Genomic DNA, 15,532 nt, shown 5'->3' with positions numbered 1-15,532 from the left:
AACATTTAAAGTGTAGTAATGCAAGAATTATTCAAAGCAAACCTTGTTTTAGCACAAATATCCTTCACCATTGTTATATTAAAACATTTTTGCATGTACGTGTTCTGCATTAAATCAACACAATCTCACCCTTTTGAGATTACAAGAAGTAGCTGTTATTACAATAACTGCCACAGCTTTATTGAAACCACATTTTCATCAATCTAAATTATGGTTCATACAGCTTACAATGACAGACATGTAACATCTCCTAACTATATGTATTTGCAGAAAGTATGATGGTTATAAGTGTGGACTAGATTTTTCAGAAGATTCTGGATACCTAATGACAACATTCAAGGAAGACTCAGGAGACTGGTTGTAAAGCAAAGATAATTAGAAAAATATAAACCAAAGAAAACCAAAATAAATAAACATTCAATGTGGCCATTTAAATTTCAACCTCACACAATGCTTGATTTGGCATTCTCAAACCAGAGGATTTATATTCTAGATTCAAGTGCACTTTGTTACTTAGTAAATCGATCTCCAAGATGAATCGGGATATATGAATTCTCTTGAATGAAGTTATTTACCTTTTTCACAAATAAATCACCAAAATCACCTTAACAGATTAACCAATCAACCATCATTTAGACCTGCAGCAAACCCCCAAAAAACAGCAATGTGAACTATACAATCGGACCCTGTCACTACACACAGTTTATCTTCAGTTCTTGATCTTTAGTTTCTTTTTCCCGCAGAGGGAAAGTCTAGTATTTGTCTATTTGTCCAACAAGCCATGTGGGCCCAAGTCAAAGTCATTAGGGAAGGGATATGCCGGGCAAAGTGTGTGTATGCTGCAGTTTTTCCTACCGCACCAGCAGGGATATGATGATCGTTGCGGAGTAGGATCTTCAGATCCTCTGCGCTCATCAGTGGGAACAGCTCGCCATCAGTTCTTTCAATCACTTCCGTCTTAGACAAACAACCTGGCCTGTTTAAGCAAATAAGGCCAGAACAATCTTTTAACAACTATAAACTTCTCTTGTATGAGACAATAATAAACTTTAAAGATAAATTTATATATTGTTAATATGAAACACTGTTAGTTTAGCATTACATACCTTTTAAATGTGACAGAAATTACCCATGAGACTAAATGTAATACTTTCATTGAAGTGGAGTACTGTGTTCAGCTCTGCACTTGCATAGTAAGCAGATAGTGTATGTGCTTATGGGAAATCTATTTATCATTATCATTTATGTTATTATTTTATCATCTATTTATTTTGCATATTATTTCTTTTATGACACTCTTGTTTAGTGTGTCCTTATGTGCCTTTGGTGTTTTGTAAGGGTTGATATGAAGATCTTAATGCCAAATATTCTGTATATGAACTGTATAAAAAAAACTACAAAAAATTGCTAGCTTAACAAGTCACCAAACACATGAGCAGCCTTCACATATTCAAACACTATAAACACCAGGAAATGACTCGACCCTTGCGGCCGTGTGATGAACAACAGCTCACTCAATAAACACGACAGAGGGTAACGTACAGAAGACCTCGGGTAACATAGCAACAGCTAACGTCACATGCTACCCGGATATCATTAGCAGTCCGCGGCGCAGCAACTAGCATCAAGTTCATACAAACATTTAGTGGCTTCCGCCGTGACTCACCAATTCGGCATTCAACTGGAGTTTATCAGAGACTTGGTGAACATCTACAAGTTCATTACACCTCAAGTTCGGGAGTTTTCCGGTGACATGTGGCTGTAAAAACAAACTTCTCTGTCACTTACCTGGAGTCATCTGACTGCGACTACGTTTAACGCAGCTGCCCCTGATTGGCCACCACTGATTGGCCACCACCAGTTTGACCGCGAGATCTCAACCACGGGCACTGTTGACATTTTGATCCATTCATTCCATTTCATTAGTGACCTGCATTACAGACACACACATTTGACGAGATTTAATAATGGGCAGATAGGGTTACTTCCACTCTCTAATTACATTTATTTTGAATTACTTGTCACATTAAACTACCTGCCAGTAGAGGGAAAACACTCCTGTCCACAGCAGTAGATTTGCACCATCGGTCACCCACTATAATCCCAGATATAAACCCAAATTATATATGAAACCTAGGTTTAGATTTTCCTTTGCTTTCATATTAAATTCTCCTATAGTCTAACCATGGACATGTGAGTACAGCCGGAATACAGATGTTGGCTCTCAGTGAACTAGTGTTATATATATATATTTATGGTATGGTCATAAGGTGATTTAGCAATGCCATCAGATCAAATCTCCAGGAGGATTGCAGGTATTCATAACAGAATGGTTCACATATTTGGAAATATGCTAATTCACTTTCTTGGCCAGAGTTTGATGAGAAGATTTGTACCACTCTTGCATCTTTAGTTTTAATACAAAGCTACAGCCACCAGGTTGTTAGCTTAGCTTCAATACTGGAAACAGGGGGAAAACATCTAAGTCCAAAGGTAACAAAATCTGCCCCCTGTTTTTTATACCCTTGGACAGAGCCAGACAAGCTGTTTCCCCCTGATTCCCATTCTTTGTACCAACCAATAGGCGTCTGGCTGTCACTTCAGATGTACCAGACTCCTGGTAAGGAAGCAAATAAGCACACTTCCCAAAATGTCAAACTTTAAAATGAGCTTCTGTAAATATCGTTGGGTGTTCCCACATGCCACCATCTACTTTGCTGACATTGACCAATACAGTCTCTGTCTGGTGAGTGTGTCTGAAGGGCATTTGCAAGTCTGGACGGCAAGGCTGCACATTATTATTAATAAGCTAAGTGAGGAGAGAAGAAGGACAAAAAGACAAAGCGAACATGGTCGCAGCATATTTGGATTCCATTACTATTTAACCAAAAATGGCATCTCTGTGTTACAAAGATGGAAATTAGAAATTTTGAATGCGAAGACTCAAGAGCCACTGGTGCATCTGGTGTACAATCCATACCGTCTGGTGTCAGAGTTCATTCCCGGGAGACCGACACAGTGATTCATGCATTCATGCCTACTACTCACCAAACACTCACAATCTCAGTGAGTGACATACATGATGTCACCTGATCTGTATGACTCATGCACCACATACAGTTTGTGGCCTCGGATTAAAAAATGAAATGACGTTTCATAGAATAAAGAGGGTCATTTTGGAAAAAATACTGACCATGCCTTTTTTTTAATGGAAAAAAAGAAACTTCAAAATTTCAAGTTATAATTCCTATCAACAGACCATGGAGTTTATTACTGTCTCTATTCTGCACAACAGCAGTTTTTTTAAAAACCTATAATTTACAGAACACTCAGACCTTAGTATTCCTAAATGTCTTGCAATGGCTCTTTAACTATATTATAATTAAATCAGGATTTGCTATAATTCACAATAGCTAACTAATAATGATAGCGGTGGATAAAATCCACTAAACATATGTATCTGCTCAGGATAGGAGGTGTAACATCAACTGGGACAGGTAGGGCTGTTGGAGAACTGCCCCAGGGGTTCCAGCGGGAATTTTAAAGGGAGGTTTCAGAGTGTAATGTGTACACACAAGTATGTGTGCATGGAGATATCATTCCTGTTGCGTTGGGTGCACATGGGTGCAAGCACGGGAAAGGATTTGATCTAATTATGTTGCTCTAGGGAGATGACTTCATCCTGTTTCCCTTTTCCCTACCCCCATCCAGTCAACCACCCAGAGCACCCCCCTCTGTTCACCCCAGCACCACCCATGGGTTGTATGGCAGCATGACAGCACATCTTTGGACCAAATTAGCTGTCAATGCAGCCCCCTAATTCCCAACAGACAGTGGGGTAATTTAATCAGCCAGCTATAGCCTGCAGCAGAGCACACATGCTTAGAGATATACACACACTTACATTGAGCCAGGATTATTATATTTTACAATAACACAGGTAGTAATTTACAGGTACAGTGGTACTATTGGCATTTAATACAAATGTGTTAATTGAGTTTATAAATAAACTCAATATAATTCACCTAAAAAAACATTTTAGCAGTGAAAAAGAATAGGTTAAAGTAAACAACTATATTTTAGATTTCATGTTTACACTTAGATTACGCTTTATGCCAGTGCTACATGTAGAATCTTAATCCCTAAGTTAATGCTAAAATAATCAAGTTAAGACTCTTGTTGTTTGCATGTCATTCATCGGGATCAAGGAAAAGGGCAAAAATGTTTTAACAGAAAAAAATGACTTCTTCCATCTGCAACATCGGCATTTATACCCTCAAATGTTTCTTGACATTAAAATTCAATATTATGAAATGAATTAAAATGAAATTATGGCCTATCAATAAGTAGTGACATCAACATGTTCATTAGATACAAATTTTTATGGTCAGAACCTCTGAATCATACAGTATGTTGTTACTATCAACCAGTGAGCTTCGTTGTGACAGACTTTTTCTGCTGGATTAAATTGAATGAAGCCTAATCCTAATCAGAACAGATTAAATTACACAGATCACTATAATAACTGGATTACACAGACTGACTCAATACACCCCTGCCCTTTTTTTTACACACACACATGCACGCACGCACACACACACACACACACACACACACACACACACACACACACACACACACACAAACAAACATACTGTCAGAAATGGTTTATTGCAGATGTGTAAAACAAAGATGAGTTAAAAAGTAATGACAATTATTTGTGAGTGTGTGTATCTGTGTGTGTGTGTGTGGGGGGGGGGGTGTTACTGTTGTGTCTGTCTATTCCTGTGTCTGTCTGTGAAAACTTGAATTAAATCCTAATTCCCAATAATTAGATTTTCGCATGGGAGACTGGTTAATGAAATTGTCATTATTAAATTGAATACACAAATGTATCTACACACATAAACACACACACACACACACACACACACACACACACACACACACGGCCTCCACACAGTGATTGGTGTTAACAGTGTAACTAATGCAGTGACACAGTGAACAAAAGCCCAGCTGTCACTCCAGAGGTTTAACAATCATATGAATATTCATCATGGTGGCGAGTGACAGAAGGTGAGCTTGGCTTTACAAAGCATCACTTTTGTGCTGTGGAGTCAGATCCTGCACATCATCTGCTCCTGAATGCTCATCAAAATCAAATTTCAGAATCTAACGTGCAAATAAAACTGCACATACATTATATATACTTGAGTTACCTTTCTTATACTGTAAGGGTCGAAAATGTCCATGTAATTTCAAAATGTCCTCAGGAAATATTCCAGAAATGAGAAAAGAATGTGTCATATTTAGATTTTTGTTCATTTATTGCTGGAAATTTCATTGTTCATATACCGTATGTGAAATTTGCTGACTTTGCATGCAGATGATGATGATGATAATATTGCACAGCAACCCCGTCACTTATTTTCGAGATTGACTAAGTTAGATATTGGGGATTACATACCATCATATAGTAGACTTGATCAGAAGTAGTATTATAATGGCTAATTTTCCATTCTGTTTCATGAAATACAATGACACACAAAAATAACAGCTGTGTAATAACAGGAAATATTAAATAAATGAATGTGAATTTAAAGTGTGCATGCAGCAGCATCTGACGAGGCTTGTGGTGCTACTGTTAACGACCATGCGGTGGTAGTAAACGCCCATTTAACAAAAGAACAACAGAGTCCACGGTGAGGAGCTCGTCATGGAGGGTCACACAGGGCGTGTTATTTTGACGTCTCACATCATCGCGGAACGATCCTTAGGGGCCCGCCTCTCACAACGAATGTGATTGGCTTGCTGAGCCTGCTTGTCGGAGAACCCGTCTCCTGATTGGATAAGCGTCCCCGTCACTCAGCTGGTGGCAAGACGACGGACGCACTGCTAGCTGGTTTCGAAAACGAAACTGGCTTGTGCGTGAGCGTGAGCCGAGAGGAAACGAAAACAAAACGGTTAACAGGAAAGAAAGAACCCCCCCCCCCACCCCCCCTAAGGAATCCAACTGTTAACAATCTGACACACCGGAGGACGAGGAGACACCAGACGGTAAGGAGTTTTGGGGAGGGGACAGTATAATGAAGGCAGGCCCGAGCTGTCAGAGCCTCGGCAACAACACCGTGGACCGGCCCTCGCTTGTTGTCACCGCAAATCGATAGTTCTACCCATCTGAAGTCAGCCATTTTTTTTTTTTTAATAAACATTGCGTGGATTTAGCCTTCGTGCCGTACTGTACGTTGCCACCGAGCAGAGATGTGGCACGACGCCTCGTCTGCTGTGGTTCCTAGATCAGACTGAAGACACCTCTCTTCCCTCCTTTTTTCTTTCTTTTCTTTCTTTCTCTTCTCCAGCTGGGAATGTTGAGTGAACAGCAGGACTGGAGAGGACGTGTTGCCCTGCAATGGAGGTAAGCACATTTCCTCAGCCGACACAAGCTGTGATCCATATCTTTGAGACGTGTCCCTCCCTGCGCGTAGCATTGTTCACCTGTCGTATCTCCCCTCAGCTGCTCGTCCTCTGCACACGACCAAGTATAATGTCCTGCCTCCACGAGGAATACTTTGCGAAGATTTTGTCTTTGCATTCCATTGCTGCTATGGGCTAATATTTAGTACTGTATGTGTTAGTACTTCAAAGCATGATAATTACTGTTTCTGTTCCATCATATTAGCTAGCTTCTGTTTGACACATTGGGGCTACAGCTCATGCGTCATATGGTATTTTACAGATACCCATCACATTTCACTTTCATGTGTCCATGCAGAAATCAACCATGCTCTTTGGACACATGTTTATAGACATATTTCATTTTCCTTTATGCTTCCTGTGTGGAGCCTGTGTTGCATGTTGAAGTGCTCTTCAATATTCGATAAGGAAAGTGCCCTTTGACCAGGTCTTCTATTTTCCAACCTCCTCAGTAAACATTATGCTGCGATCCAGTTTACCTCGGAACTCAGAAGTCGGCTTTGTCGTTCAGGTATGATCTCGGAACCTGGGAATTGCGACCTCCGAGTCGGAAATTGCAAATGGAACGCACCTGCGAGTCGGAATTCCGACTCGGGATGTCGGAAAAAATCACCAACGCGACTCCCGGAGTCCGAGTTCCGAGGTAAACCAGAAAGCACCAATAGTCCAGGTATAAGGTTATTGCTCTTGTCACTGGTCCTGACCTCTGATCTCTCCTCGGGAAGACTGTATTTTTCCCTGAGAGATCAATGTAAAAATAATAGTAGAAGATCGAGGCTAATGTTGACAAGGTAAGGCCTCAACTTTGGCTCTATGCTAAACTACACATCTATTATGATTGAGCATGTGTAAGTGTGACATTAAGCTGACGATTGACTACTCTCCCACCGACATGTCATGTGTAAAGCTGTCTGATTTTCTCCATACATAACTTCCTATCTTCCTTTCCCTTTGGAACACTCTTACCTTCCTCTCATCTTCCCCTGCTTTTCTCTGTTCTCCAGGCTGTAGCAGTGGGTTCGGCTACTTTGTGAAGCTGAGGCTGCTGTCACTATGGCACACTTTGACACAGAGTACCAGCGCCTGGAGGCGTCCTACAGCGACTCTCCCCCGGGAGAGGCGAACCTGCTGATGCATGTGCCTGAAGGAGCCAAATGTATGTCACGCACACAAACACAGATCACGGAACCGATCATTGACCTACTGTACTACCAGTCCTTTATGCAGACAGTGATGCCTCACAAGAACACCATTACTAATGATGAATTCATCTTTTGCAGCCCAGTGGCACCACATAGAAAACCTGGACCTGTTTTTCCAAAGAATATCCTTTAACATTCCTTGCTTGCTTTGTTCTGTGAATTGTACTTTTCGGAATTTGGCTCCGTGAACGTCTTAACACAAATAAACCAAACCATAGTTGTCCTTAACTTTCTCTACGTTTATAATCTGCATCAGAAGAATGGATTCACCTGCATGCTGCTGGGAGAGTTTTTCGAACTGGTGTATGTATCCTGTCCATCATACATATTTTAGACAGACTAGTATATGACATCAATGATCATCAATCATCAGAGTTTATTATTCCCTAATATATGTTTTAATTTTTCCTATTTGTTCCTGTCTCTCCTCTCTCCCACTTTCTTTTCCCTTGCAGTCAATTGCTGTTTGTGGTCGGCTTCACAGTGTTCCTCGCTAACTGTGTAGATTATGACATCCTCTTTGCCAACAAGTTTGTAAATCACACCGATTCCTCTAAAGTTACCTTGCCGGATGCCTTCCTCCCAGTGAACGTCTGCAGTGCACGGTGAGTGTGACATTCTTCATAACAATTGTACTTAAGTATATGTACTGTACCTTTATGCAGAAAATCGGCAAGTGTAATTTTCAGGGTTCAACGCTGTTGAATACATCCTGTATGTTTACATTTACTAATAAAACTAAATATTTTCTCCTCTAGTATCCAAGACAATAATGCATTTGTGATCTTTGTGCTGATCATCTCTGGGGTGTTCTGGCTACATCGGCTGGTCAAATTCATCTACAACGTCTGCTGTTACTGGGAGATCCGATCCTTCTATATCAACGCCCTCAAGATGAACATGGTGAGACAAGACAAATTATTTTGTGTGATTTGTTCTGTTGGCATTAAATGTTTCTAGTAAAATTTATAATAGTCTCATAGAAATAACTTATTGGAGCCTCAAGCCTTCACTTTGCCTTTTATCCTCAGTCAGAGCTCCCCTACGCAACATGGCAGGAGGTGCAGGCCCGGATAGTGGAGATCCAGAAGGAACACCAGATCTGTATTCACAAAAAGGAACTTACAGAGCTTGACATTTACCACCGCATCCTCCGCTTTAAAAACTACATGGTTTGTTCAGTTGTGAAATTAGGTTACTTGCAAATATAAGAAAACATTGTGACCTCAAACCAAAGCTGTTTCCTTCACCTCTCTAGGTTGCCATGGTGAATAAGTCACTCCTTCCTGTGAGATTTCGACTTCCTGTATTTGGGGACTGTGTTTTCTACACTCGGGGTCTCAAGTACAATTTTGAGCTCATTTTCTTTTGGGGGCCAGGTGTGTGTATGTTCACTATGATTCATTATATTTGTACTGTAAATGTCCACATTTCTATGCAAAGTTAAATTACACTCATGCACTCATGCAATATTTCTCTTTTTTTGGCTATACATTATATAAATATATGTACACACACACAATATTTTTTGTTGCTGTTGTTTTTCTGTAGGCTCTCTGTTTGAGAACGAGTGGAGCCTAAAACCAGAGTATAAGAGAGGAGGCAATAGGCTGGAGCTGGCTGACAGGCTTGCTTCTCGTATCCTTTGGATTGGCATCGCCAATCTGCTGCTGTGTCCGGTCATTCTGGTGTGGCAGATTCTCTACGCCTTCTTTAGTTACACTGAGGTAATTGCTCCAGATGAAGATGCATACCCTTAAAAAAACTCCTATTGTATTTGGTGCCCTAGATAATAGTTTGTGTGTGTGTGTGTGTATTAGGTGATCAAGCGAGAGCCTGGATCTCTGGGAGCGAGATGCTGGTCTCTCTACGGTCGCTGTTACCTGCGTCACTTCAATGAGCTGGACCACGAGCTCATGTCGCGCCTCAGCAAAGGCTACAAGGTCAGTGCACCAGTTCATCTCTCGCGGACAGTCGATTCTCTGAAGTTGCTTGTTCTACAAGCTATTGTGCTAAATTTGACACTGAGGCTGACTTGTTGACTTGCAGACAATCTTATGACATAATTTCTAAAAGCTTATACTGGTGCTTCTTATCCAGTGCTAATAGTATTGCTAATTGAGTCTGTTTCCTCCTTTTTCTCTTCCTCTTTCCATTTCATCCAGGCTGCGTCCAAGTACATGAACTGTTTCCTTTCACCACTGCTGACTGTGGTGGCCAAAAATGTAGCTTTTTTCGCTGGATCTCTCCTGGCTGTTCTCATCGCCCTGACCATCTACGACGAGGATGTTCTCGCTGTGGAACATGTTCTCTCGTCAGTCACCCTGCTGGGAGTGTGTATCACAGTCTGCAGGTTGGGATTAGTGTTATCCGGTTAATCTGTCTGCGGTTCTCTATATATATTTAAATGAACTTAATCGATTTTAATGATTTGATTCAAACAAGGCATTTTAGAAATATACAGATGAATTGTTTCAATGATTAGTCAGGATAATATATCAGTGCATGAAAGCTTATATTAAATTGCTAACATAAGATACAAAAATACAACATAAATAAAAGACAAATCTTCATATCAGACATTCCATTATTGCACTTTAAAAGCTACTCAGATTCAGACTCTTTAATGCTCTTTGGCAGATTACTCTGTTGTGCAACGGATGAGTATAAGAGGGTTTTCTTCCTTAAGTAGCTCTGGACTTCTTGAAATCTGTGTTAACTTTGAATTGACATTTTTAAATATTGGGCAACAACAGAGTTGTAACTTTATAATTCTGTTTCATACATATAACCATTCAAGGCTCACAGAATTCCTTAGATTGGGAAATATATTGGATACTTTGTTATTAGTTTTTTAAAGATTCTAGCTAAGAAAAGTGTTCTTTAATATGACTTTTTCAGTCTTTGTAACTACGCCAGATATTATATATTCATTCATTTTAGAGAAAGAAAAATCTTTTGCTTTGATTTTTGATTTTGAACTAAGCAACCCAATTATTTTTTGCCTATGAGCGAGTTTTGTCTGGGCAGTGAAAGCCTGTTATCCAATGTCCTTCAACTCAAGGTCTTACATTGAAAGGCCAAGTTCTAATTCACCACTGTCTCTCTTTCTTCAGGTCATTTATTCCTGATAAGCACATGGTGTTTTGTCCTGAGCAGCTGTTGCGGGTCATTCTGGCTCATATCCACTACATGCCTGACCACTGGCAGGGCAATGCACATAGATATGAGACCCGGGACCAGTTCTCACAGCTCTTCCAGTACAAAGCAGTGAGTACAAATAGTGAACTGGGAAAGAGATCAAGACTCAGAATTATTACATTTGAATTGACTTGATATTGTCAACATTTTTCAAGATGGAAATTTTAATATATCACAACATGAAAACATGAGGTGTAATTACTTACACTAATGATGGCTGTATGCTATACAGCATGGCACAGTTTCCATGCTTGTGCTATAAGCCTATAGCTATATTGACAAAACCTCTCTGAACATCAATTCCTATGTAACTGGTATTTTCCCAGAGAATATTGTCTTGGGTACACACAGCTTATATTTCTCTCAAGCTTTACTTCCACACTGTTATTTGCATTCATAGAGTATCTCAAAGCAGACTGTGACATTAACTGTCCCCCATCTGTTTGTGCCCAGGTTTTTATTCTAGAGGAGTTGCTCAGTCCAGTGGTGACTCCCATCATTCTTATCTTCTGTCTGCGGAGAAAGTCTCTGGAGATCATTGATTTCTTCAGGAATTTCACAGTGGAGGTGATCGGGGTGGGAGACACCTGCTCCTTTGCCCAGATGGACATCAGGCAGCATGGACACCCTGCAGTGAGGGGCCGCCATATTATGTGCAGTCATACACACATAAAGACACAGTTGTAGACACATTTAAAGTGCTTGTGTATAAACTGTGTGTGTCATGCATTAGATTCATTAATTTAAAAGTAAAATATGAGTGACTGAGAAAGGGTTTTACGCTTTTCTCCCTCTCTAGTGGATGTCGGAGGGGAAGACAGAGGCATCTATATATCAACAGGCAGAGGACGGAAAAACTGAGTTATCGCTGATGCACTTTGCCATTACCAACCCTCAATGGCAGCCTCCTCAAGAAACAACTCACTTCATCAGCCAGTTGAAAGAAAGAGTTCACAGAGAGGCCACCGGGTTCCCTGCAGACGCACATCAACTCTCACTGTCAGAGTCGGAGGTATGGAGATAAGCCTACAGTTACATTTCCTAGTATCTTCAGAGGCTAAACTGGATTTACTCTGGTCCCTCCCACTTATTCTCTGCCTCTGTCAAGCTGCTTAAAAGAAAATGTTCCTTTTTTTAATGGAATAATTTACATTTTAGGAGGAAGCGCATCTCTGTCTCAACCGCTCTCTCTCTCTCTCTCTCTCTCTCTCATAGCCGAGGAGCCTCGTTGCAAACCTCTTGACAGGCCCTTCTGCCCTGGCCTCTGTTCATTTTGGGAGGGATAGCTATTTGGCCAATCACGCAGCAGCTGGCGTAAGCGATGGAGCGTCTGCCTTGCGCTCCCTTTCCCCAATCAGCAGCAGTCTGCACTTGCGAGGTAGTTTAAGTGTAGCTCATAACAAGACTTCAACCATGAGCAAGGCAATGGCAGGCTCTGGGTAAGAAACTACTTCAGAAATATGCCTTGATTTACTTTGTTTTCTGGCGAAATATTTCTGTCCAAGACTGAATATTCAAAGAGACGCTATCGTCCTTTACCATTTTACGTTATTTTTCATCATCTTCTTATCTTTCTCTTTATATCCTAACTTTTTCTCTCTCTCCTCCTGTAGGACTGATGCCCGAACTGTGAGCTCAGGCAGCAGTGCATGGGAGGGTCAACTCACCAGTTTGATACTATCAGAATATGCCTCCACTGAGATGAGCATCCACGCACTTTACATGCATGAGGTAAGTATGTACATGCTCACATGCGAGTGGTGGGTTTTTGATCATGAATATCTTAAAGATCTTCTCCGTCTTGGCTACAGTATCTTTATCTTTTTTTGGTCCTTATAGCTTCATAAACAGCAGTCCCGCGGAGAGTTGTCTCGTCACACCTGGCACAGGCAGGAGAGTGATGAAAGCAGCGATAGCCTCCCCGAAGAAGTGAGGAGCCAACCCAACCCTCATTCTAGAAACTTCCCCCGCTCACATACCTTCCCCACCACAGTTGCCAGTCCTAGTGCCATTCCCACTTCAGCTTCAGCCAGCCGCAGTAAAACCATTGGCCAGGAGGGGGGAAGCAGCCATCAGAGATATAGTGGACCGACCACAGGTATCTCTTGCTCCAAATGCATTTAAATTGGCAGTTAATAAATGAGCATTTAAACTTTGGATTTTAATTTTGCACTTATATTATCTCTTTAAAAGACTATTACATAAAGGCCTTACTTTTCTGATACTGTCACAGGTTCTGCTCTTGTAGCACCATCATTTCTATGATTTAAAAATAGATTCAGGATCAGTTTAGGATAATAAATATTGTATTACAAGCTGCGTTGCTCACATCTTTCTCAGTTTATCTCACACTGGCTTAATGTAATAACTAATTGGGCTTATAAGAGTCTTAAATTATTTGTAGACCGACTGAGAAAACAGCTTTGCAGGTGCTATATAGATCAGTGTAACTTGTTAAACAACCAAACGTTCTGTTTTTCCAGATTCTTTTGGCGCAGGGGGGAAGGTAGTGAGGTCGGCCCGTGTCCCTATGGGAGGGTGGGCAGAGGACGGCCAGGCAGCATCGCGACACCATGATCCAGTACCGGAAGAGAGCTCAGAGGATGAAATGCCTCCTCAAATACAAAAGGTGAATTCTCTTTGCGTGTGATTGGTTAGGATGCAATCTGCCCATGCACACTGCAAGTAAAACATCTTTTTATACTCTTTCCCACTTTAGGTTACGTAAAAAAGCCTTGTGAATAGGTACCATTGCCCCACCCTCCATAGGTAACCAGACACACAACCTCTCCCTTGGCCGAACCTTCCTCCAGGTTTGACCATCTGATTGGACAAAGATGAAGATGGAAATCTGAAAGATGTGCCATGATCTCGACAAATACTTGAGTATTGAAACCATCTGGACAAGTTAAGATTGATACTGCCATGGGCCATTAAAAGACACAGTGCGCTTATGACATCCATGACTTACAATATGACTCTCCACATGCTTTTAAACAGGCAAATGGTGTAAATCTCTGCATATGTGCTTCAGAAGAGGACCTACAGGATCAAGTTATTTACAACCGCTATTCACCACTAGTCAGATTACACTACACTTTTATATAACGTCTAAAGATTACATACTGAAAGTGCTTGTGTTGCTGCGAAGTAACAAATATTCTGCCAACATTGAAAAATACAAAATAATTTGACCAAAATGTGATCACAATAATCCAAATTGTGCACTTTTTCAAATCAGATGAACATTTTGAAGATTTTTTTGGGGCTCTGCAACAATAACAGTACTCAGAATGTGTTCAGAAAGATGTTGTGCATCCTTCCCTGTGCTCTGAATTTCAGCATGCATCGCTGCCTCTTTAATTTAACTCTGCATTCATTGCATTACAAAGTTTCAGTGAATCTTTCAAAAATGTTCTAAACCCCTTTCCTGAAGTTTGGCTCTGTTTGCACAGATAGGCGCTCGTTTTAAACGTAGATTGTACAAAGAAGCCCAAATTTAGTGCTCACACTGCACTGTGTAAATAAATATTATCAGGTAAATTCACAGCAACCATACAGAATACTGAACTCTCATTATCTAAATCTCAGTAACATAATTGTAAGGCCAGAATTTTGCCATGTATAACCAGAGATGCTGTATGTGAGCACATTTTAATCTGGTTTGTGTACTTGTTTTAGTGTTTATTTGTGCTGTTTTTCAAAAGACACGAGGTAAAGGGTGTGGTAGGCAAACGAGGCGTGTTTTAAGCATGGAATATTGTCTTGTGTGCCATACAAGAAGCCCCCAAGCACAAGTGCATGACTATCATCAACCCTTCTTCTGGAGAGTTTCTGACTAGATCGCCCCACAGCCAGAATACTGAAGATTACTGGACAACCTCCTCATCCTGCTCACTCACAGCATGACTTCCCTCTGTTCCCCTCAACAAGCAGCAGTTCTTTAAAAGAATAATGCACTTTAATAATGTGTCAATGTGGAGGGAGTCTCTTAACTGGGGCCGTTTGTACGTTTTCCTATATATATATATATTTTTAATCGTTTAATTTATCAAAAGGGATGTGCCATGATGATTGACAGCTGTGAAGAGGGTGTGTTTTTTTCTGTTGTATGTCTGGATCAGAATAAAGAAGCATTATGACACTGCTGGACTCATGTAGTGAGCCAATGCCGTAAAGACGTTTACTTTTCTTTGTTTTTGTTTTATAGAACCTGTAAAATACCATTTTGTACAGCTGTAATTTCATCCATTAAAGACAAGTGAAGTGTGAAGTCTGAAATCCCAAATGTCGACAGAGACCAAATGATGATAGGTAGTTACTGACGGATCGACTGATGACTGTTAATGCACCGTAAAGTCGCTTTAGCCTAACGGTTAATTTTACATTTGCGTAAGGTCGTAACGGGGACGTCACAAAGGACTAAAGGCTAACACGTTAGCTGTTAGCAGCCTTAGCAACTAGCCTGTTTGCTGTTAGCAGCTATGCTGAAGCTGTTAGCAGCCTTAGCAACTAGCCTGTTTGCTGTTAGCAGCTATGCTGTTAGTAGCTAACTCGCAAGTGTACATACGGCTGCCTCGTGTAGCCACAAAACTGTTCTGCGAAGTATAGTACAGTAAAACAAAACCAGTCAGAATCCAGCCTTTTAATGAAAC

General features: G+C 40.7%; 1 protein-coding gene across 5 annotated transcripts; it reads left to right on the top strand.

Moving 5' to 3' along the window:
• The first annotated feature begins 5,898 nt into the window (after positions 1-5,898).
• Positions 5,899-15,150, top strand: atg9a (ATG9 autophagy related 9 homolog A (S. cerevisiae)). 5 transcript variants are annotated; one of them, XM_035610451.2, is made up of 21 exons: positions 5,899-6,057; positions 6,360-6,415; positions 6,986-7,117; positions 7,479-7,630; positions 7,755-7,798; positions 7,915-7,979; positions 8,132-8,281; positions 8,435-8,579; positions 8,708-8,848; positions 8,935-9,055; positions 9,228-9,403; positions 9,497-9,619; positions 9,842-10,029; positions 10,793-10,946; positions 11,331-11,510; positions 11,677-11,889; positions 12,093-12,316; positions 12,491-12,608; positions 12,717-12,975; positions 13,361-13,506; positions 13,597-15,150. In XM_035610451.2, the coding sequence occupies exons 4-21, from the start codon at positions 7,528-7,530 to the stop codon at positions 13,603-13,605; spliced, it is 2,559 nt and encodes an 852-aa protein (XP_035466344.2). In that variant the 5' UTR covers positions 5,899-6,057; positions 6,360-6,415; positions 6,986-7,117; positions 7,479-7,527; the 3' UTR covers positions 13,606-15,150. The 5 variants fall into 5 exon arrangements, with proteins under 5 accessions (XP_035466344.2, XP_035466343.2, XP_035466341.2 ...); XM_035610450.2 differs by having other exon boundaries at positions 6,927-7,117; XM_035610448.2 differs by lacking the exon at positions 6,986-7,117 and having other exon boundaries at positions 5,900-6,057.
• Positions 15,151-15,532: the final 382 nt, after the last annotated feature.

This window comes from Scophthalmus maximus, chromosome 15 (genome assembly GCF_022379125.1).
Source record: "Scophthalmus maximus strain ysfricsl-2021 chromosome 15, ASM2237912v1, whole genome shotgun sequence".
Classification (NCBI taxonomy): Eukaryota; Metazoa; Chordata; class Actinopteri; order Pleuronectiformes; family Scophthalmidae; genus Scophthalmus; species Scophthalmus maximus.
This window is presented reverse-complemented; position numbering and strand designations above follow the sequence as displayed.

Excerpts from the sequence above, each read along its gene's own strand:
- atg9a (XM_035610451.2), top strand. The coding sequence starts at position 7,528 with ATGGCACACTTTGACACAGAGTACCAGCGCCTGGAGGCGTCCTACAGC. Across the intron at positions 8,282-8,434 it reads GTGAACGTCTGCAGTGCACG|TATCCAAGACAATAATGCAT; the intron begins GTGAGTGTGACA and ends TTTCTCCTCTAG. Across the intron at positions 12,609-12,716 it reads ACGCACTTTACATGCATGAG|CTTCATAAACAGCAGTCCCG; the intron begins GTAAGTATGTAC and ends TGGTCCTTATAG.